This window comes from Rhipicephalus microplus, chromosome 5 (genome assembly GCF_043290135.1).
Source record: "Rhipicephalus microplus isolate Deutch F79 chromosome 5, USDA_Rmic, whole genome shotgun sequence".
Classification (NCBI taxonomy): Eukaryota; Metazoa; Arthropoda; class Arachnida; order Ixodida; family Ixodidae; genus Rhipicephalus; species Rhipicephalus microplus.
This window is the reverse complement of record NC_134704.1, coordinates 182,322,276-182,346,326: the sequence shown is the minus strand read 5'-3', so window position 1 is coordinate 182,346,326 and position 24,051 is coordinate 182,322,276. Positions and strand designations below refer to the sequence as shown.

Here is a 24,051-nt window from a genome sequence, read left to right as displayed (position 1 = left end):
ATATTGTTTTCCCAGTTGCTAGCGTGGCTTTGCCTCTATGTGGGTGCCTAAATAGTGCCGCAAGGAACGTCAGTATTCTGACGCCTTCCGACCTCGATGCGACGCGATGATACAAGGAGGCCGTAGACCTGTGACACTCGAACCGGTGTGAACTACCCTATGCACAGGGATGACACGATTGTAAATGTGCCGAAGTTCAAGAGGAGCTGCACCGATAAGACACGCGAATTTCGAAGTAGGCGAGAAGCACTGGTTATGGCGGCCAAATATAAACCTTATTGCTTTCTTTTTAACCGAACCTAACATACACAGCACGTCTGTGGTGAGGTGGCAAAATAACCGAAGCATGCTCGAGTATTGCGGAAATACGCCGCCACGGTGGTCTTGTGACTGAGACACTCGGCTGCTGACCCGCTAGTCGCGATATTGAATCCCAGCCGCGGTGGCCGCATTTTCGGCGGAGGCGAAAATGTTTGAGGCCCATGTGCTCAGCTTTCAATGCACGTCAAAGAATCCCAGGTGGTCCAAATTTTCAGAGCCTTCTAGTGCGGCGTCTTTTATAGTCATATGGTGATTTTGGAACGATAAGCCTCAACAATTATTGTTAGTCGGACCAAAGTCTTATGCGCTGCAATTTCGTATTCTTTTGATGGGTTGCTTAGCGAGCGTCAGACATACCAAAGTTTTCGAAGAGCCTGTTCCAGACTGCTTTGATGTGCGCATGCCATTCTAAGTTTGTTGTCAAAGTTACACATGTTTCTTTATATCGGTGACACGTACTGGACTTTGTCATTAGCATGCATAAAATTAAGAGGATGTTTCTGATTTAAAAAGGTCATGACTACAATATTTTTGCACTTAATAGACATTTACCATGTTTCATTCAGCTTACAAGGTGATAAAAAAATATTCAGTGCACCCTGATCTTGAGTATTATAGGTGGTTTTGCCGATGAGACAGTCGACAGTCGTCTGCATAAATTTCAAGTTTGGGTTAGTGCCAAAGATCATCGATGCTACGCCATTTCTATAAAGAATAAACAAAAGTAGCCAGTAACCCAAGCACCGAGCTTTGAGACCCCCCTGATGTGATCTGTACATCAGATTACTTCCGTGTTTGAACGTAAGAAATTTTTCGGAAAATTCTAACTGTGCTAAAAACGAGACACGAGAACGAAGTGGACAGGACGGTCGCAAACTAACAACTGTTTTATTGAAAATGTACACCACCCCTTTTGAAACAAACTAAACGCATGCGCAAAGACAAACAAGACCACAGGACAAGTTGCAAGACTTCTATCAACTAAAAATCAAATCGCGCTCTTTGCTGGAAAGGTACACAGATGAGTCACTAACGCACTTATCAGGCTCGTATAGTCACGACATTTTAAGTCAGAGACATCCTCTTAATTTCACACATACTAATGACAATCAAAGTCCAGTGTGTGTCATGGATATAAAGAAACTGGTGTAACTTTGACAACAAACTTAGAATGGCACACGCACATCCAAGATGCCTCCAAGATCTCTCTTGCCCATTGGCCCTTACCTTGTTCTCACACCTTGGTTCTGCTGAAGATGGGCTTGAGTTTCTACACGCATGTGCCACAAAATATTGGTAGGTGCATTCCACTCCCGTCTCCTATAGAATCAGCATGCTCCATCAAACGCATATTATTACACCTTCCAACCTGCCCCACACAAACATTCTACATTTGAGGGGGAACTCGTAGACCACGTCTATTATACAGGGCACCTACGCATGTCTGTGCTTAACAACACATCTTCAATTCTTTCATTTGTTCACGTCGGACATGCCGCACAAACGCGATAACGTGAAAGGCACTGAAAAAAATCAAAACGACCCCATATCTTTCTGCCACTTTTTCATGTTATGTGATACATCCTGTAAGTAAGGCATCACTTCAACCTTCTGCCTTTCACTCTTTTCCGATTCTTTTTGTTCCTTTGCCCTTGCGTTTTCGTCCGCGCCTGTGGTACATTGGCACAGGAACCTCAAAAGTGTTTCTGCTACAGCCTAAAACAGCGTCTGCAGGAAACCTGTATTTCTGAGACAATTACCAAGCATTAACTCCTGACAACTGCCCATAGCATTGCGGACAAATTGCATATGGAAGAAAGAGAGCGCTATCGCAGGAATGCGCAGAGGCAGTGCGGAGCAGCTACAAGAAGGATGCCACCCGCTTGATGCGAAGAATAGCTGGATATTTGAAGGACTCAGCCCATGCACTCATGTTGGCGGACAAGGATTGAAGCTTCGTAGTCATGCCGCCGGGGTCATTTGGTGACAAGTCTTTGGCCGCTGTAAAGAATAAATTTTTGGATTCCGTATATGAACGCGCAAGAAGCACAAAAGAAAGTAGTGGCGTTGCTGGAAGATTGAAAACTATACAGGATAGAACGCGAAATGAAGAAAAACAAGGTTCATGCACTCACCTATTCTTCAGTGCAAAAAGAAATAAGGTGGATTGTTCTTTCCGAGCTATTGTCATGGAGCGGGGAACATGGCAGGCTAATGTCAGCCGGTACCTGCAGAGGCAGCTTTTGGGGCTGACCCCGGGGGGCCCGTACAAGATCGCGAGTTTAGACCGTCTGGTGGTACTGCTCGAAGATAGTACACTAGGAGCGAATTCCGGATTTCGGTCGACATTGAGGAGCTTTTCTACTCGATTCCCCTGGAAGTCCTGCTCAGCGCAGTTCGCAAATGCATTGAAAGTTCTTGTGCGGTGGCTTTCCAAAATTCAAATAGTGTCTCAATAGGGGGATTCCTGGAACTGCTGGAGACTTAACTCTAGAATTGTGAGTTTCCCGAAGAATTCTCACGTGTGAAAGCAAGGCATATTCATAGGGTCTTGAGTGGCACTAGTGCTTGCTAATATATGTTTAGCAGATGTGAATTCTTCGTTGTTTTTTGTGCTTACTGACGATTACATTGTTGGTGTTGGTAGATAAGTAGATGTGACAATGACATTGAAGAAATAAAACTGGCTGTGACAATGACCTTGAAGAGATAGTGAAGTGTATTTATCAGTGCTTTAAAGTCACAGCAACTAGGTTGAATTTTACTTTCGGTTTTTTTTTTTGACAATGAATCTCTGCAGCTTTTAGATTTAAAGTTCTTTTCATTGACAGCAAACACGTGTGCTGGTCGTACTCACCCCGCACGAACAGGGCCCTATTGCCTTTTGATTTCTCTCACTGTAAGCTTGTGAAGTGGGGCGTGGTAATGTCATGCTTAAAGTCATATTTGACCTAGTCTTGTCACCACAGAGTCAAAGGTAGTTCTTGTTCACAAGTAAGTCGTCTCAGAAATGCAGGTTTGCCGCAGACGCTGCTTCAGGCGGTAGCAGAATCGATTTCGAGGGTCTTATGCTAATGTAATACAACTGCTGACGATAACGCAAGTGCAAGTGAAGGAAAAAAAACGGAAAATAGTGACAGGCAGAAGGTTAAAGTGATGCCTTACCTAAACGAGGTATCGCATGAAAAAAAGTGCATAAGATAAGGGGTAGATTTGGTTTTTTCAGCGCCTTGCACATTATGGCATTTGTGCGACACGTCCAACGCCGACAAAGTAAGCAATGGAAGATGTGATCTTGAGCACAGACGTGCGTATGTGCCCTGCGTAACGGGAGTGGTATACGACTTCCTTCTCAAATGTGGAATAGTTTGTTTGGAGCAGGTTTCAAGGTGTAATTATATGCGTTTAATGGAGCATGCAAATTCTATAGGAGAAGAGAGTGGGAGGCATCTACCAGTTCATTGTGGCACATGCGTGCAAGAATGCAAGCCCACCTTCAGCAGAACCAAAGTGTTAGGGCGAGCCAATACCTAAAGAGCAAGAGACGTCTTGGAGGCATCTTGGATAGCTAGACGGGGGCCTGGTAAGTGCATTAGCGACTCGTTTTTTTTTACTTCCCGGCAAGGAGTGCGATTTAATTTTTAGTTGATAGACATCTTGCAACTTGTCTCGTGTTCTTGTTTGTCCTTGCGCATGTGTTAATTTAGTTTCAAAAACGTGGTGTGCTTTATCAATAAACTAGTCGTTAGTTTGTGACCATCCTGTCCTCTTTGTTTTTATGTCTTGTTTTTAGCGCAATTATAGTTCTTCTAAATGTCTTATCAACAAACCCTTCATCATACCCTTCTTGTGTAACAAATTTAGAGAGCGACCGCAAGCAATCTTCTATCCAATCAACCAGCTTGTTCTCGCCAAAGAGTTGTGAAGAAGCTAAAAATTATGCATGACAAATCATATCAAAACCTTTTTACTTGTCAATAAATATGGAATCAATCTGATTTTGGCGGTTGAGAGAAGAAGCAATGTCATGCTTAAATTCATGCACATGCGTAACAGTAGCATAACCAGCAGGAAGGCCACGCGGTGATCGGGAAGGTTGTGTGCATTTATCTGTTGTACTATGTTGTTTAATTACGTACTCCAAAAGCTTGAAGCTGCTAGAAAGCAATCACATTGGCTTATAATTTGGTGATTGCCTGTTTTCAGGCCTAGTTTAAATACGGGTACGCCGTTTACTGATTTCCACAGCTGGGAAACTGTTGCAGGTATTATTAATTTTTTAAAACGATTTGGTAACATGATTAGCACACCATTCTGAATACCAGTTCATAGACGTGTTTCGAATACCGTCTAGGCCATAGTGTTTCGTAGCCTCAAAATTTAGTACATGGTTATGCAATGCCGAGGAGCTCGATTCTAGATTAGGTAGGGCAGATAATTTACCACTCCCGGAAAATGAAGGAGTGGTGCCATCATCGGTAGAAAAAGCAGAACTGATGTAAATAATGAACCGCAGCTTCAGAGTTTGAGTAGAATCGGTGTCACGAAGACCAATCGGAGAAGACCAATGAAGGCACTAGTTGATTGTCACTTGCAATGATGTAATGTGCCGCATGTTGGCTCTCAAAAACACCTGGGCACTCTTAGAGAACTCATCGTATCGAGGCAGGCAACTCGTAGCGTATCTGCTAGGAACCTCTAGAAGACTTTTTGGTTTAGCAACCGACAAGGGACCAGCTGCTGAGCAGCCACCAGATATTGAACACATGTTATAAAATATTTGCAACAATGGCGAAATAATTTTCCAGTTCAAGAACTTTGGAAAGGTCCTCTACCGGCATGAGCGAACTAATAGCATTTAAAAGCCTATCTGAGGAACAACGCCAGAAATGTCGGGCGAAAAGACGTTGGGCTCTTACAAAAACGTCTCTCCCCTCCGAAGTCCGTGACCTAAACTGGCTTAGGAAATGGGAGGCTTTACCAACAGCCGACCGTCTTGCAGCGTGGGGCGTGGCGCCCTCCGCCCCATGCCCGCAATGCGGTCGCGTCGAAACACTGAACCATGTCTTCCATGAATGTATAGTAGCCCGCACCTTTTGGCGCATGGTTATCAGATTGTTCCAAATAAGTATGCAGTGAACGTCTAGCCACAGGGATAACTTCGTCGTACTCTTAACGGCTATCGGAGCCTTCGTCTTATGGAAACGAAGGGGACTGGCCTGTCTGAGGAGACGCCCACAGAGAGCCATGTTTCCCCTATTACATCGGCTAAGAAACATAATGCTTATTCATTTTAACGCAGAACTAGTCATGCTGGGAGAGGAGGCTTTCCTCCGACGCTGGTGTACGTGATTTATTATCGTAAAAAACAACAGTGTCCATGCCTTTTCTTCCTATTGAGGAGGTGGGCTAGAGCTTGTGCCACTGTAACATTACAGCGTGTTTTTCCTTTTCTTCCTTAAAGACATGTCCTTTTTGTGAAATATTGTTCTTGAGCACGAGAGCAAACTGTCCTCACAGGTGAATGCAAAACATCACCCTACACTGTGAATGACCCCCGCCCCCTTGTTTGTTCACATAGCCTTACTGTTTATTTAAGTTTAATGATCTAGATGTCATGAATGTCCTCTCTTTGTTGTACAATTTTGCATTGCACGTCCCTACATACGCAATAAGTTCTTTTCGCTGTATATAACAGCTTGCATTGTACATATGCATCGTTCACTATTGTCCATTTTTCTGTGTGCACATAAGCTGTGTAAGATATATATTGAAGTAAACTTCTCTTAAACGAGTTTATTTTCACTTCCTCGACCAGCCCCAACATCAGCTAAGGATAAAAAATGTTTCAGGTTTGGAATGGGTGCCCCTAAATGGCTCGAGTGTTTGGTGGCAGCGCGAAGGGAGAGTTGTTGTCCAGTAAAGAGACGCCTTATTGCAGCACTGAGGTGTCTGCGAGGTCCAAGCCCAAACCTCCGTTCTCTATTTCACATCCGAACAACCTCTTCTTAATCCTCGGCCAAACAACAAAGGGCCTCCGAACCAGCCAATAACAAGTGGGGGCCCGCATCACCACCACCAGTTGCAGAAACGCTTCAATAACGGACTCTGCATTGGTAAAAAAGCCTGTTAGAAATTACGACATGCGAGTAGATATGTTACGTGTTTATCGCGTGTCGTCACACTCTTTCTCATGTTAGCCCGTGTATCAGATGGCGTCTCTCTGCGGCCGCTGCTCATGGCATCACAGCTGGCATTAAAGCACCGATTCCGGCTCGTCTGCCGCGACTCATCCACCATTACTTATCTGGTAGGTACCACCTTGCTGCAGACTTCATGAATGAATATCCTCAAGTATCACGCGCGGCTATCTTCACAGACTTGAGATCATCCCTCCGCCAGCTCGCCAAGAAAGACCGCACACCCAGATTCGCACAGCGTGTCACGTGGTCGGTGCACAGCCTGCGCGATCAAGGCAACGTCGTGTTCCTTCAATGGATTCCGTCACACGTTGGTATTGCAGGGAACGAAGCTGCCGATAACCTGGCAAAGACAGCGCATGACCGTGTGGTTCTACTGTCTATGAGCGTGGACTCCCCGCCGAAACCTGCGGTGCGATCTCGTTTGAAGTCATCCCGACCAACGTGAGGCCGCCGGTAGAGTGCCTCGATGCCCGCTCCTCCACTCAGAGTGAAGACATCTTCGGCGGCTGCCATTATCATTCTCGTTGCATACAGATTTCGCTCTGGCACCTAGTGGCCCACAAGCATAACGCGAACCACTGTAGCCCTGAGAAACTCAATATACAGGCAAAACATGTTGAAGAAAGCTGGCACGTGAGCTCTACAGCTTGGTGAAGACACTGCAGGCCCTACAATGGCAGAGGGGGCATTAAAAAAAGGTGGCAGCACTCCTGAGCAGGGGCGCACGCATCGATCGAGGCGCCCTAAGGTGACAGACTGTCTCGAGGCCCCGCCCCTCTGCTCAGAGTGAAGACATCTGCGTCGTCTGCTACGGCGGCCGCCATACCGGTTTTGCTCCTGTGGGAATGGACTCGCTAGCTCAAAGCTTTATGCGGGCGCATGTATTAAGAAAAAAGAGGGTGGCCGCGAATTTCTCTTCTACCTGAATGCAACTACATTCTAAATCATCTATACTCACAATTGGATGATTTGTAAGTTTGATCTGGCCGTGCCTATTTCTTGGTTGTCCACGTGTGTTTCGCCAAAATACATGCATACTAAATAGTTGTAGGAAAAGCCTTCTTCTGAATAAGAAGAGAGGAATAATACCGGATCATGCTTCTATGCCTGCGGATGTACAATTGCGATCTGGGCGACAAATGTTTGGTGAATCAGTGCGCCATTTTCTTGAAGCGCTCAAAAGACAAGTGGATGTACCATGGATTCTGCGCAAAGAACCATTGTTACGAATGCCAAAGTACTAATATATAGTCGGCTCAGAGCTGACGGTTCTTTATGAATTTTATGGGCGTATTTTGTGACACACTTAATCTTTGTCGAATATGTGAAATGTGAACACTCTTAATGTGCAAGGGAATAAAAAAAGAAAAACAGGTGGAGGCGTGGCTGCATTGCAGAACCCCCACTTGTCACGCAACCGTTCCGGGCTCTATCCCCACTCATACCCAGCATTTTTAATGACTATTTATTTTTTGCGTCTTTCTCGATTTCTCGGTCATGCAAAGGGGATGTTTTTTTTTGTTCACAACCAACCACACCAACTATAACTCCAGAATTTCTGTAAAACGAGCTCGTGTTAAAAAAAAAACGCCAGCCCTGCGCGGAAGGCGCAGCACTGTTAGAGCCAAAGGTAGAAGAGCGGCAATTCAGAGACTTTTCAAAACACTCATTCGGTGACTATACTGCAAGCACACTTGCTTGATACCCACTAGGGCGTTAATAATAAATTTTTTGGGTAGTAGGCCGGCATTCACTGTGCTATTTTTTGTCATTTCTCTGAGGAGACGAGGTATCCGGTAAACACTCGCAAGAAATTGTGTGCCAATTTTTTTATGCAGTGGCTGACGACAATCAGGAATTATAGCTGAAGTGGGTATGTGCTACAGCTATTAGGCGAACAAGAAGAAGATTTCGTAATGGTTTGGAGCATTGGAAAGCCCACTGGTTACGCTATTCGCATTGTGTGACGACTGATTGTTCTTTCGCTGTTTTAAAACGCTTTATAAGTCGTATTAACGCAATTGCTTTCCAAACATCAAGCCTGTGTAAGGCAAGTTTGCCAACGAGTCACGAGCTCCGCCGTAGTTCAGTGGTGGAATACTGGGCTGTCACCCAGCGTTCCTGGGTTCGAGCCGCACTGTGGCATTGATGCTGAATTTTGTCTATTTTCACGCGATTTGGTTACAGACACCTGCGGTGGCCGCTACGGACAACTGCGTGTGACGCGAGTTGTGATCTCATAACAGCTTTCGCTGTAAAAGTACTTTCGCGCTATTTTACATGCGAAAGGTAGGAACGCGTAAGTTTAGCGAGAAAATATACTTGAAAAGCTGTAATCAAAGCGTGGCAGCTTGCAGTACGTCAATTGTATAGCGTACAAGTTGCATTCTGATGTAACTGCGGTACAGACAGCATTGCAAAACACGGTACTCGCCATGTATACATATGACAACGGCGTGACAACCCACCGCGGTCTCGCTTGAAACATTAGGGCCAGCCAACGTTTCTTCAGCATTGGTCTCAATGGGAAGCTAAAAATTCTCAATCTACTCCAGCTGTTGTTCGAACGTTGTGAACGCAACAATCGGTCATGTTTTCTTTGCTTCGAGACCCGGTGAGGCAGTGCTAGCGAACCTTGACGCGCACCACAGAAAACGTAGGAGTCACGGCGTAGAGTACGTTCCACTCGTCCAAATGCACAGGTAGAGCACGTGTAACCACTGTTACGATGGTCTTCGTAGTTCTACATAACTACCTCTACGTGCATAGAGACAACTTGGGACCACCTGAACACTGACGTTGAAACCGTTGAGCGCATCGAATTGAGAATCAAAATGGTGGCCGAAGAAGTTGGCAACAACGGCGACCATAAGAATTTACGGGTGTGAGCATGCACCCTTTCAAACGGTGAAATCATCCTAAAACAGAGTGGGAGGCACATGTTTGTGAAGGCTCCCTACAAGACCTCAATTTTCGATGGCCCCCACACTCGTCCCCTCGCGACTACGTCCACTTCACTCTCGTCGCTCCGTAGGCAGGGCAGCACGTCACAAGTCCTACGATGAGTGTTACGCACGGGTATCAATATCCTCCCACGCCCCCTCAGCTGCCTGTTATATCAACCTTTTTGAAGAACGCCTGGTAGCTCCACGTCTGCCATTTGTGAGCCTTAGACATTTGACTCATGGCAGCAGCCGGTATGACATAAAGGCGCAGGTGGTTAGCGTGCCGATGAACGTGGCAAACACTGTGCAGTGACGGCCGCGGAACGTGGCCGACAATGCTGCTTTCAACGTACACATTATGCGCCGGGCTGTTAACAAGCCTTCCTATAGAAACGGTCTCACCAAGAAACGCCCCTGCATTGATCCGAAGAAGCTCCTCCGACATCATTGACCTCGTGGATATGGCGGTGATTTTTTTTTATATATCTCAAATTTTCGCTCCCGCAAAACGCAGATCTTTCACAGGAAACCAACGATGTCGTTGCCGGCACCAGAAATCCTCCTAAACGAGTACTTCAATGCTCGCGTGGTCACTGTTATGACGAGTTTCGTGACCCCCCCCCCCCTCCTTCCCCGTTTTGATACATTCTGCAAATATCATGCATGCAGGTCAGAAAACTTTCCGTCGTTTCGGTTGAGGATGCGTTTTGTCGTCTGTATGATCAAAACGAGTGCTTCAATGCTCACGCGGTCACTGTTATGTCGAGTTTCGTGACCCCCCTCCTCCTTTCCCGTTTCGATACGTTCCGCAAATACCATGCATGCAGGTGAGAAAACTTTCCGTCGTTTCGGTTGAGGATGCATTTTGTCGTCTGTATGTTCAATGATTGTAGTTAAACACGCGAAGGCTCTTTCTTTCTTTTTTTTTTTTACTGTGGTAGGATATTCACCTGAGCTGTTCTGTGTTGCAAACTTCACTGTTAAGCCCAAAACGATAAAAACGAGCCTACGACAGAAAGTAGTATGTACATATTCTGAGACAAAAACCTTTGCAGGATACTTACCCGGTGCATATATGTTATCACGTACTCTAAAGGATCCAGCGAACTAACTTCAAGGCTCTTCGTATGGCTGTAGTCGCTGATAATAGAAGTCTCAATGATATGCACACGGGGCTGTTTTTTCGCTCCTAATAAAAAATGTAACTCGGTTAGCATTCGAGTTATCGAAAAAAGACTATAACTTTTGTATACGTACTTGGTAATCCAAAAATTTCGCTGAAGATAGATCTTGCACCTGTAAACAAAACCAAAATCACTTTCACAATGCGCAGCCATGTGTGAGAACTGCCATCAATAAAAAGTTTTAGCAAACGTTGTTGCATTTTAACGTATATGTATAAAGCTGTTGTGACCATCAGTTGAATGATTGATTGATTTGTGGGGTTTAACGTCCCAAAACCACCACATGATTATGAGAGACGCCGTAGTGGAGGGCTCCTGAAATTTCGACCACCTGTGGTTCTTTAACGTGCACCCGATTCTGAGTGCATGGGCCTTTAACACTTCCGCCTCCATCAGAAATGGAGCCGCCACAGCCGGAATTTGATCCTGCAACCTGCGGGTCAGCAGCCGAGTACCTTAGCCACTAGACCACCGTGGCGGGGCAAGACCTTCAGTTGCTTGTCATGTTATGAAGTCGATGCAGCCAAAGTATTAAACGTCCATGCGGGAAAATAAGTTAACAGCTTTTTATGCTTCGTGAGTAACCAAATCCTGCGTATTTAGTGTCAGTACTAAGGTTTAAAAATTGCCAGATCCCACGTACAGCGGGAATCGATTATATGCAAAGCATGAATGAGAAATGTTAATATTTCTCTTTAAAATCAGCGCAATGTTACGAGGTGGAGGTAAAGGATGCTGTACATGACTTCTGTGTCATGATTATTATGTTTGGATGTGTCATTTACAATCGTCATCTATTCACGTCACGTGATACCAAATTTAGTATATGTGAAGCTAGAGAAACAGTCACGAGCACGCTATGAGCGTGGTATGTTGTCATGTTCTTACATGACACGCGTGTCAGAATTTCAATGACTGTACCACTTATATATTTCGTCATTCATTGACGTCACGTAACACCAAAGTTGGTATACGTGGAGCTAGCAAAACGGCCGCGAGCACCTCATGAAGAGTCCAATATACTCCAATGTAGCTTTCACGCGAGCGCACGCTGGGCACAGTGACGCTAAGTTATAGCAAAACGTGAGCACTCTATAGTCTGACTCAAGGCACGACCAGCGTCTATCGGCGTGCCCCGACGGCAACCGGTGCGAAGTGTGACATGCTGCATTTCGCGCCGATCGATAGAGTAAAATGACTATTCGCTAAGTGTTCGCTAAATTACCGCTTCAAGAGCTTCAGTAGCAAAATAACTTTTACTACCTAAAAGGCCATTTCTCGGGCTGTTCCGCATCCTTGGTTTTCTTTATGTCACGTCATTATTTCGCTTGATCAAATGACATCGAGGGCCGCACTTGACGTTTTAGCTTTTTCGTGTTGTCAGGCGCTGATTGTCCTTCAAGCGATAGCTTTTAAATGCAAAGCCTTTCTTGGCTGACAAGACACCTTCACCACATCTATCTATCTATCTCTCTCCATATATATATATATATATATATATATATATATATATATATATATATATATATATATATATATATATATATATATATATATATATATATATATATATATATATATATATATATATATATATATATATATATATATATATATATATATATATATATATATATATATATATATATATATATATATATATATATATATATATATATATATATATATATACATATGGGTGTGTGTGTGTGTGTCTAGCTATCTATCTATCTAGTTGACCACGCTGTTGCTGTGTCAACGTTTAGTCACCTTCATATATCTATCTATATATCTTGTCAATCACGCTGTTGCTGTGCCAACATTTTGTTACCTTGGTATAAGCGAAAGTTTTCCGGACACGAGATCCCTGCATCGTGAACATGACAGTGTGTCGAATATCCAACCATACATGTCATGCACCAAGCGATTAGATAGTGAGGTTGTTATTAAAATGGTATCGTTTCACTTCAAGATAACACAAAATCTACCACATTGCATGTATACGAAGTCATTAACGGCAGCTTGCGACATGCAAGTCATCCCAAGTAGGCAGTCTATATTATGGCTGGTAATATATATTATGACTTCTCTAACTACTCCACCGGAGCAAACAAACATGCACAACAAACTTGCTGTAATAAATGACCCGAGGTGGTATGAATGGTAGGTGGATTCCAACCAGCACATAGTCAAGCCAAGCAAAGTATTCGGATTTGTATTGGTAGTAATTATAACATAGATGTGACGAAGGGACAGTGGACGAAAGGACAACTTGCCGCAGGCATGCATAGATTGAACCGACGCAAGACTGATAGTTGGGCTAGCTGGTGATACATTATGGGCGGGATAGCGCACAAACTCATGGGATGAAGAGGCGGGACATAACAAGCACTGACTCTTAACTGAATATTTATTGAAATATAGAAATTATCTGAACACATAGGAAAAACATACAAAACATGCGCAGAGGGGCCAGTGAGGGATCGTGTCGACGCCATTAAGAATTTCACGCGGCGGGTCATTGTGCAGGCGCGAAAAATTCAATTATAACAAACAAGCTACTGATTATGACTTTTTTTTCTTTTTCATGTAAAGATATCAATGTTTGACGAACGCACGACTCCCCTTCTTTTTTTTACATAGAATGCTTCCACGTGTTTTCTAGTCACCTAATCACTATGTCTGAAGAGCACTGTCATTTTATTGAACAAAGGAGTGCACCCACACGTGTGGCAGTTCAAAAGCAGATTCGCGTACGTGCAGGTCTTGAAGGTTCCGGAGTGTTCTTTTAGCCGTACACAGAGACAACGCCCTGTTTGTGCGATATACACTTTTTTACATGTTAGAGAAATTTTGTACACTGCCCCTAGTATATAGAGTAGTGAAGCGTCCTTGCGTTTTACACCACGTTTATTTTGGCTGGAGGTCTTTCTATTGTTTTTCGTTCACTATATGGCACAATTTTGCTCATTTGTTTCTTGCTGAGAATAGTACTCTTATATTGTCACGGGGTCGTGACGTGGCCGAAGACAGGAGACTTCGTGTTGGGATTTAACTGTTTATTTTGGCGAACCTGTGCCCGGTAGACGAAAAGTCCAATTACAGCAGTAGTCTCGCACAGATAGCAGTCTCAGACTGATAGCGGCAAGCGGAGCGTCGGCCTTCGATCAACAACTGGCAAGCGGCGAAGCGCGTCGGCATTTATACTCTTGCCGTCGAATGTTCTAGCGTTATCGCTAGCGGTGGCGTAGGTTCCAGAACAATCTGTACCGTTCGCACAGTGGGCGTGATCTTATCGAAATGATCTACTACAGTCCGGAACCTTCTCGAAAACTGCAGGCGCGGTTTGTGCTGAGAATCGTATGGTGTTTTGGGACGATAACAAAAACTTGGGAAATGGAACGTGGCATTGCCCCCCTCTGAAAAAAGGCATCGTCCCGATGCTTTAACTAAAGATGAAGGTACAATAATAACGCAAGAAAGTACAATGAATAAATTACGATACAACAATAATACAAAAAACTCTGTGTCAGTTTGTTAACGCGCATGAAACCGCTTGAGGCGCCCGACATGGACGACTTCAGGTCGCGATCGGCGTCGTTGAGAGTTCGTGATGCCGTCGGGGACAACCTCGTAATCAAGTGGGCCGAGACGTCGAACCACCCTGTAGGGTCCGAAGTACCGCCGCAGAAGCTTTTCACTTAGTCCACGTCGGCGTATCGGCGTCCACACCCAAACACGTTCACTGGGCTGATATTCCACGAAGCGTCGTCGAAGGTTGTAACGGTGGCTGTCGGTCGTCTGTTGATTCTTGATACGGAGGCGCGCAAGTTGTCGGGCTTCTTCGCCGCGTTGAAGGTACTCGCTCACATCGAGGTTTTCTTCGTCGGTGCCGTTGGGTAACATGGCATCGAGCGTTGTTGCCGGGCTCCTTCCGTAGACCAATTTGTATGGAGATATCTGCGTCGTCTCCTGCACCGCCGTGTTGTATGCGAAGGTCACATACGGAAGAATGGCGTCCCACGTCTTGTGTTCGACATCGACGTACATTGACAGCATGTCGGCGATCGTCTTGTTAAGCCGCTCGGTGAGGCCGTCGGTCTGTGGGTGGTACGCTGTCGTCCGGCGGTGGTTTGTTTGGCTGTATGCCAAGATCACTTGAGTTAGGTCGGCAGTGAATGCCGTTCCTCTGTCGGTGATAAGGACCTCCGGGGCGCCGTGACGTAGGAGGATATTTTCGACGAAGAACTTAGCTACCTCGGATGCACTGCCTTTTGGCAGGGCTTTTGCCTCGGCGTAGCGGGTGAGGTAGTCGGTAGCTACCACGATCCACTTGTTTCCGAACGCCGACGTCGGGAACGGCCCCAGTAGGTCCATACCGATCTGCTGGAAAGGTCGGCAAGGTGGATCAATTGGCTGCAGGAGTCCCGCTGGCCTTGTCGGCGGTGTCTTGCGTCGCTGACAGTCCCGGCATGTCCTCACATAACGAGTGACGTCGGTGGTAAGACGTGGCCAGTAGTACCTTTCTTGTATCCTCGCGAGCGTGCGAGAAACACCGAGGTGCCCTGCCGTCGGATCGTCGTGCAGGGCCTGCAGGAGTTCCGGTCGCAGAGCTGAAGGTACCACAAGGAGGTACTTAGCTCGAAGCGGTGAAACGTTTTTCTTTTGTAGAAGACCGTTTCGCAGAAAGAACGACGCAAGTGCGCGCTTCAATACCTTCGGGACTTCGGCGGTCCTGCCTTCGAGGTATTCTATTAGGGCCTTATGTTCCGGGTCGGCCCGCTGTCGTTCAGCGAAGTCGTCGATAGTTATCGTTCCCAAGGAGTAATCGTCATCCAAGTCGTCGGGTAGCGGTTGGTCGACAGGCGCACGAGAGAGAGAGTCGGCGTCGGAGTGTTTTTGCCGGACTTGTAAATGACAGTAATGTCATATTCTTGAAGTCTCAGGCTCCACCGTGCAAGGCGACCTGAAGGGTCCTTCAAGGTGGCTAGCCAACACAAGGCGTGGTGGTCGCTCACAACTTTGAAGGGCCTGCCGTAGAGGTAGGGGCGAAATTTCGACGTAGCCCAGATGATGGCGAGGCACTCCTTTTCTGTTGTGGAATAATTGGCTTCTGCTTTGGATAGCGATCGGCTGGCGTAACTAATAACCCTTTCAAGTCCGTCAGCGCTCTGCACAAGAACGGCGCCAAGACCTACGCTGCTTGCGTCAGTGTGTATTTCTGTCTCGGCGAATTCGTCGAAATGGGCAAGTAACGGAGGCGTCTGGAGGCGATGTTTCAGCTCCTGGAAAGCGTGTTCCTGTGGCGTTTCCCACTTGAACTCCACCTCGGCCTTGGTAAGGTTAGTGAGAGGATCGGCAATGCGGGCGAAGTTTTTCATGAACCGCCTATAATAGGCGCACAGGCCCAGAAATCGGCGCACGGCTTTCTTGTCAGTGGGCGGCGGGAAGTCGGCGATGGCGGCTGTTTTCCGTGGATCGGGACAAACTCCAGACTTGCTGATAACGTGCCCCAGAAACAAGAGCTCCTCATACGCAAATCTGCACTTTCCTGGCTTCAGTGTGAGTCCGGAAGTCTTGATGGCTTGAAGTACAGCTTCAAGGCGCCGAAGATGCTCGTCGAAACTCGAGGAAAACACGACGACGTCGTCTAAGTACACAAGGCAAGTCTGCCATTTCAATCCTGCCAGTACTGTATCCATACCGCGTTGAAAAGTTGCAGGCACTGAGCAAAGGCCGAAGGGCATCACCTTAAACTCGAAGAGGCCGTCTGGTGTTATAAACGCCGTCTTCTCTCGGTCTCTTTCGTCGACTTCGATTTGCCAATAGCCAGTCTTGAGGTCCATTGACGAAAAGTACTTGGCGTTATGGAGCTGATCAAGTGTGTCGTCTATTCGTGGGAGAGGATACACGTCCTTTCTTGTGATTTTGTTAAGGCGGCAATAATCGACTCAGAAACGTAGGGTCCCATCCTTTTTCTTCACTAACACCACGGGGGATGCCCATGGACTCTTGGACGGCTGGATAATGTCATCCCGCAGCATTTCATCAACTTGTCTCTTCATGGCCTCACGTTCTCGCGTCGAAACCCTGTACGGACTCTGACGGAGTGGTCTGGCATTTTCTTCGGTTATGATGCGATGCTTCGTGATTGGGGTCTGCCGAATTTTCGATGACAACGAAAGGCAATCTTCGTATTGCAGGAGCAGAGCCTTGAGCTGTTCTTGCTTATCGTTCGGAAGTCTGGGATTGACGTCGAAAGCTATGGGAGGGGCTTGGTTCCTCTGAGCAGGTTCCGCAGGATCGGCGAGGGCGAAAGCACTGGTGGCTTCGACAGTTTCTTCGATGTATGCGACCGTTGTTCCTTTGTTCACATGTTTGTACTCATTGCTGAAATTCGTGAGCATAACCGTTGCTTTGCCTCCCCGCAGCTCTACAAATCCTCTTGCGACGCAAATATTTCGGGTGACCAACAGATGCTGACTGCCTTCAACGACGCCTTCCAAGTCAGGTGATTTAGGAGCGCCGACTGAAATAATGACGCTTGAGCGAGGAGGAATGGTGACTTGTTCTTCCAGCACATTCAAGGCATGGTGTCCTGACGGCGTGCGTGGCGGTAGTGCTTCTTCTGTGGATAACGTTATCGACTTTGTTTTTAGGTTGATGACAGCACCATGGAGGCATAAGAAGTCCATGCCAAGGATGACATCTCTCGAGCAACGCTGTAGGACTACGAAGTCTGTAGGATAAATACGGCCGTTAATGGTGACTCTCGCTGTGCAGATTCCTGCAGGCGTTACGAGATGACCTCCAGCTGTGCGGATTTCAGGGCCTTTCCCAGCTGTCCTAACTTTCTTTAACTTCGCGGCGAACGACCCACTGATGACAGAATAGTCGGCTCCAGTATCGACGAGAGCGGTCACACTGTGGCCGTCGATAAGAACGTCGAGGTCGCTAGTTCGCCGTCTCGCATTACAGTTAGGGCGTGGCGTCGGGTCACGGCTGCGTCGGCTTGTTCCGCTGCTTCCATGTTGCGTCGTCAGGCCACCTTCGGTAAGTGAGCTTTCGCCGTCAGGACTTTGCCTGGTTGGCGTTGTGTTCGGAAAGCTCCGTCAAGGCGTCGTCGTCGTTGTCGGAGGATCTTCGGTAGTTCGTCGCACAGCAACCGAACCTCCACCGGTTGCTGCCCTTAGTTTCCCGGATACGGGCTAGGAGACCGGCCCCGCGCGCGTAAGGCCAGAGTACTGCCGGTGGTGCGGTGACGGGCGGCGGCTGGGCGACGGCGAACGCGAAGGGCTTCGTGGTGTCCACCGAGTTCCTGTCAGGTAGTCGGCGATGTCACGTGGTCGTTCTCCTGGCCGTGGACGCGGTGCATTGACGGCGAAGCCACGTAGTCCCATGTGTCGGTACTGGCAACGGCGGTATGTGTGTCCGGCCTCGCCGCAGTGGTAGCAGAGCGGGCGATGGTCAGGGGTGCGCCAGACGTCAGTCTTCCTCGGTGCACTGCGCTGGGCCGCTGGCGAACGGCATGACGTCGGTGAGGGTGGTGGCGGCGGTGGCACCTGTCGACGGAAGTGCGATAGGGCGGCATTTTGGCGTGGACGGGGAGGAGCGTTGTGGCGCAGTGCAGCGGCGTAGCTCATAGCTTCCGGCTCGGGCCGTGGTGCGTGGGGAATTTGAAGCGATTGCCGAACTTCTTCTCGCACAATGTCGGCGATTGAATCAACTTGAGGCTGCGCCGAAGGCAACAGCTTGCGCAGCTCTTCCCGCACGATCGCTCGGATCGTTTCACGCAGGTCTCCGGAGTTACTGCCTTGAGCAGCAGCGCAGTCTGCAGTCAGGCGACGATTATACTGTCTGGTGCGCATGTCCAGGGTCTTTTCAATAGTGGTCGCTTCGACTCCAAATTCTTGGACGGTTTTTGGTGGGTTTCTCATCAGTCCCGCGAAGAGCTCCTGTTTGACCCCTCGCATGAGGAAACGAACTTTTTTCTCCTCAGGCATGTCTGGGTCAGCGTGACGGAATATTCGGGTCATTTCTTCTGTGAAAATGGCGACATTTTCATTTGCTAGCTGAACGCTGGTCTCTAATAAAGCAGCGGCCCTCTCTTTGCGAGCGACGCTCGCGAACGTTTGCAGGAATGCGCCGCAGAAAACATCCCACGTTCGGAGCGTGGACTCCCGATTTTCAAGCCAGGTCCTTGCGGTGTCTTCCAAATAGAAGAACACACGACGCAGCTTTTCGTCATGGTCCCAATGGTTGAGGGCGGCCACACGGTCGTATGTTTCTAGCCAGGACTCCGGGTCTTCGAACGATGACCCATTGAAAATTTGTGGTTCCCTGGGTTGGTGCATGACCATCTTGGGCTGGGACGCTGCGGTTGTCATTGTCGCTGCAGTTGCAGTGATGGCCTTGGTCTTCCGCGCCTTGTCTTGTAGGAGCCCGTACTCCGGTGGTAGCCCTTGCTGTCGGTGGCTTGTTCGCTCCTCCTGGTTGGCGTCGGTGTCTTCTCCACGACGGGGGTTGGTTTCACGGCTTGACGGGGGCGTCCGGTACATGAACGAAGCAGCACCTCCACCAGATGTCACGGGGTCGTGACGTGGCCGAAGACAGGAGACTTCGTGTTGGGATTTAACTGTTTATTTTGGCGAACCTGTGCCCGGTAGACAGAAAGTCCAATTACAGCAGCAGTCTCGCACATATAGCAGTCTCAGACTGATAGCGGCGAACGGAGCGTCGGCCTTCGATCAACAACTGACAAGCGGCGATGCGCGTCGGCATTTATACTCTTGCCGTCGAATGTTCTAGCGTTATCGCTGGCGGTGGCGTAGCTTCCAGAACAATATGTACCGTTCGCACAGTGGGCGTGATCTTATCGAAATAATCTACTACAGTCCGGAACCTTCTCGAAAACTGCAAGCGCGGTTTGCGCTGAGAATCGTGTGGTGTTTTCGGACGATAACAAAAACTTGGGAAATGGAATGCGGCAATATCATATCGTGATGCCACATTTTTTAGTCCGTGAGCTTGTAGGGCATGGTGGCACATTTTTTCTAACCTCTTTTGTTTTTAACAATATTCTCTCTTTTGACCTGACGTATCAGACCTTCGCAAACAGAAGTGATAACAGGCGTCGGAAAGTCGGCTGCCTGAAGGCGACACACCTGTTCATAGAAGCTTTGTTCCACCTGGTGGCTGCACAACTTATGAATGGCAATTCAGAGGCTAGACGTAGCGATGCCCTTTTTCACTGTTTTTGAATGACCAGACTTACAATTTAGCAATGATTTTACTGATATTGGGTTATACGCCCTACAAGGGTGGTGGTTAGCAAAAGCTATCTTCACATCTAGGAACTTTAAAGCATGCTGTTAACGCATTTAGCCGGTGAATTTTAGTTTCATTCCAGTTTTTTGAAAGATCTGCAGGACCTTCTAACATTCATGAGCTCCTCAGTTTTGGGCGCTGCTATTAGGTAATCATCTACGTAACGGGCGCAATTAACCACTTCCCTTCTATTGTTATTTTTCTGGTCTGTACTCAACTTTACCGATAAATATGTTGTTGAGAACTGGTGCCATGGCGCTTGTGATCCAATACAGATCGCCGCTTTTTGAATCATCGCTTTCTGTTCCCAACAATGATTGATGGCAAATAGAACATCAATAACTATAGAAGATTTCCACCTTCAAACTGCATTCGTTTTAGAAATTTTGCACGTGGTTTCCCTCCATAATGCATTCTTTCACAGATTTCACTAGCTCCCGCTGTGCAAGGGCATAATATAAATCTACTACTTCTACACTGAATGCCATGCATCCGTCAAACTTTGCACAACGTGATTCTTCAAGATTTACCTCATGATGAGACAAGCGCAAAAAATACACACACTCAGAGGGGACACAGACAAGCGCTTACTAGCAACTGAAATTTTTATTTCGAAGCGAACACTAATAAATACACTACACGCTTGGGCGTCACTCCCAACTTCCCCTGTCATCATCAAAAACGTGATAATAAAAAATATGCACGCGCCCACAATCGGAAACAAACGCGTACCAAGAACTAAGAAAAAAACGTGACACAGAGAAAAACACTGGGTTATGTGACGTCCAAAAAAGCAAATTCCGCATCTGTTAGTGGAACTGACACTTGGCTGATGGAACTGTCCCCTCCTTTCCTTATTTTATGCGCTTCCATTATTTCTCTCGTCGTCCGCTTGTTGTGCCTGTCAATTATTCGTGTGTCGTAAAATTTCGGTCGGCATGTGCATTCCTTGCAGTGCATCGCTAAGTGTGAGTAAGGGGCCCCCTTTAGTGAACTCTCATGCTCACGAAGGCGCACATTTATGCACTGACCCCTCTGACCGACGTATTCCTTTCCACATGTGAAAGGACTTCCGTATACAACATCTTTTTTGCACTCAACGTACCTCCTGCCATGCTTTATGCCGCACTTTTTCGATTCTCCGGTTCCTTTCTTGTTAACTAGCCTTTCCACTGCTGGACAAATCTTTGATAATTTGTTTTCAGCTGAAAAAACGACCCACACGTCATACCTCAATGCAACTTTTTTCAATCTATGTGAAATATTGTGCAGATACGGGATCACCACTGTCCGTTCTCTTTCACCCTCAACTTGTCTCCTCTCTTGGCTTGTGCCAATGAGTGCATTTTTTTTCTTCCCGACGATTCTTCTCACAGGCCAAAAGGATACAATCATCTTGGTAAGCGGCTCCCCTCAAGCGCTTTATCTGCGCGGAAACACTCTCATTCAATGAGTGTACGCACGATTTTATGAGAGCAGCTTTGATGCAAGAAGTTGCAATCCCATTCTTTACTATCTCCGAATGTGCCGAATGATAGCTCAGCAAATGGTTTTTCTGATCTAGGGTGATACATCCAACACGTGTGAAAAGGAGACAAATTAACTTTTATTTCTAGGTCCAGAAACTGAATGCGTCGTTCCTTTGGCACCTCAAAGGCAAACTGTAAGCCACACTCGTTTTTCCTAAAAGCTTTTAAAACAGTCACTAACGTGCTCATACCCGGATCGTTTTTTACCAAAACAAGGTAGTCATCTACAAATCTAAACAGCTTCAGATCCATACCATCTAGCTCTTTACCTACTGCTGTGTCAAGTTTGCTCAAAAAAACATTGCATAAGATCGGGCCGACACTAGACCCAATGCAAACCCCATTGTTGTGTTTTGCCGCTCGTAAGTTGATCGTGCGGATGGGACAGCACCAGAAGCTACGTTATTAAAAGCTTCTTTTTCGGATCTCTCTCGGCAAGGTCGCAAATTGCTTCCTTTGAGCATGGGACGACAGCGCGGGAAGCTACATTATACAAAGCGTCTTTCTCGACTCTCTCTCGGTATGCTCGTGTAACTATACACCACTTATCCCCTGGAATGCAAACTACGTCCGTCTCCTCCGCTGCTGGGGACAAACACACAATGTGAAACGAACCCGCTCTGCCAACCGGCTTGGAATGTTTGTGATTTAGAGTCAAGTCGCCGCCGCCGGGGGCAAACGCACAATGGGATTAAGCAACCCCGTCTTACTTTCGCGGCCGGGCGCGTGCTCAGTGGGAGTAGGCGACACGCTCTGCCCTGGCGATCGGCTCAAAGTCGCAGCGATGCACGACCCGAGCACAAGGAAAGCGGAGAAAGTCAAAGGCCACTTGCTACCTGCGGGGGCAATTACGTTCCGCGCGCAATCATTCAATTTCCGGCTTTGGAGGTTCGTCTCGGCTCGCTGGGTGTGGGAAAGGGCATGAATGAACCGTGTCTACAATGCCGATATCTCCCGAGCGTTAGAATTCCTGAGCGCGTGGGAGGTGGAGAGAGAGAGACATGATGGGAAAGAGTACCAAAACGCCTGTTTAAACTGTAGAAGCGCTGCTGTCGAGAGTTAGGTCAGCACAGTAGGGAGTGACTTAATCTGAGTGGAAACAGATTGGATGAGAGAATGTTGAGGTGGACCAGCAGTGGCCCCCTCCCCTTTTTCTTTGTTACCGCAAGATGCTTAAGACTGGAGGGAATCCGTTTCTCTTCAGTCGAGGCTGCAATCGTCGGGTGGTTAGGAAGCTAGATGACTTGAACCTGAGCAGGCTGTCTTCAGCAGTAAAAGGTGAAAAAGGCTTGTTGCTGGAAGCGTTTTTTTACGGTGAAAACACACAAGGAGAACCTTCCGTTCCGAACCATTGTCTCTGAAAGGGGTACCTGGCTACGTCTCGTGTCCGAATTTTTGCAAAAACACCTGAAAACGCTCCGGTATTGTGACCCGTTTTTGGTTTCCAACTCCATGGAAGTAGTGGACTACTTAAAGGGAGATGATGTAAGGGTCTCTGATGCCTTCAGTATTGCTGTCGTCGATCTATATTATTCTGTTCCGCATGGTCCTTTACTACAAAGCGTAAAAGAGTGCATCACCGAAAAAAATGATGAAGTGGCTTTTTGTAACGCCTGTGGTGTGTCTGTAGAAGGTTTTATGGAGATTTTGGCCATGTATCTGAGTTCCACGCTAGTGGGGTGGAATGAACAAGTGTACGTCCAGAAGGATGGGGTTTGCATTGGGTCTAGTGTCGCCCCGATCTTATGCAATGTTTTTTGAGCAAACTTGACACAGCAGTAGGTAAAGAGCTAGATGGTATGGATCTGAAGCTGTTTAGATTTGTAGATGACTACCTTGTTTTGGTAAAAAACGATCCGGGTATGAGCACGTTAGTGACTGTTTTAAAAGCTTTTAGGAAAAACGGGTGTGGCTTACAGTTTGCCTTTGAGGTGCCAAAGGAAAGACGCATTCAGTATCTGGACCTAGAAATAAAAATTAATTTGTCTCCTTTTCACACGGGTTGGATGTATCACCCTATATCGGAAAAGCCATTGTTGAGCTATCATTCGGCACATTCGAAGATAGTAAAGAATGGGATTGCAACTTCTTGCATCAAAGCTGCCCTCATAAAATCGTGCGTACACTCATTGAATGAGAGTGTTTCCGCGCAGATAAAGCGCTTGAGGGGAGCCGCTTACCAAGATGATTGTATCCTTTTGGCCTGTGAGAAGAATTGTCGGGAAGTAAAAAATGCAATCATTGGCACAAGCCAAGAGAGGAGACAAGTTGAGGGTGAAATAGAACGGACAGTGGTGATCCAGTATCTGCACAATATTTCACATAGATTGAAAAAAGTTGCATTGAGGTATGGCGTGCGGGTCGTTTTTTCAGCTGAAAACAAATTATCAAAGATTTGTCCAGCAGTCGAAAGGCTAGTTAACAAGAAAGGAACTGGAGAATTGAAAAAGTGTGGCATAAATCATGGCAGGAGGTACGTTGAGTGCAAAAAAGATGTTGTATACGGAAGTCCTTTCACGCGTGGAAAGGAATACGTTGGTCA

General features: G+C 46.9%; 1 protein-coding gene across 2 annotated transcripts in view; it reads right to left on the bottom strand.

Moving 5' to 3' along the window:
* LOC119173605 (venom metalloproteinase BumaMPs1) overlaps positions 1-24,051 on the bottom strand; it is a 513,062-nt gene that overhangs the window by 375,314 nt on the left and 113,697 nt on the right. For both annotated transcript variants that reach the window (XM_075896273.1, XM_075896274.1), the window contains exons 5-6: positions 10,727-10,765; positions 10,534-10,658 (exon numbers count right to left, since the gene is read on the bottom strand). In XM_075896273.1, coding sequence (XP_075752388.1) covers positions 10,534-10,658; positions 10,727-10,765 — 164 coding nt within the window. The remainder of the gene's footprint in view (positions 1-10,533; positions 10,659-10,726; positions 10,766-24,051) is intronic.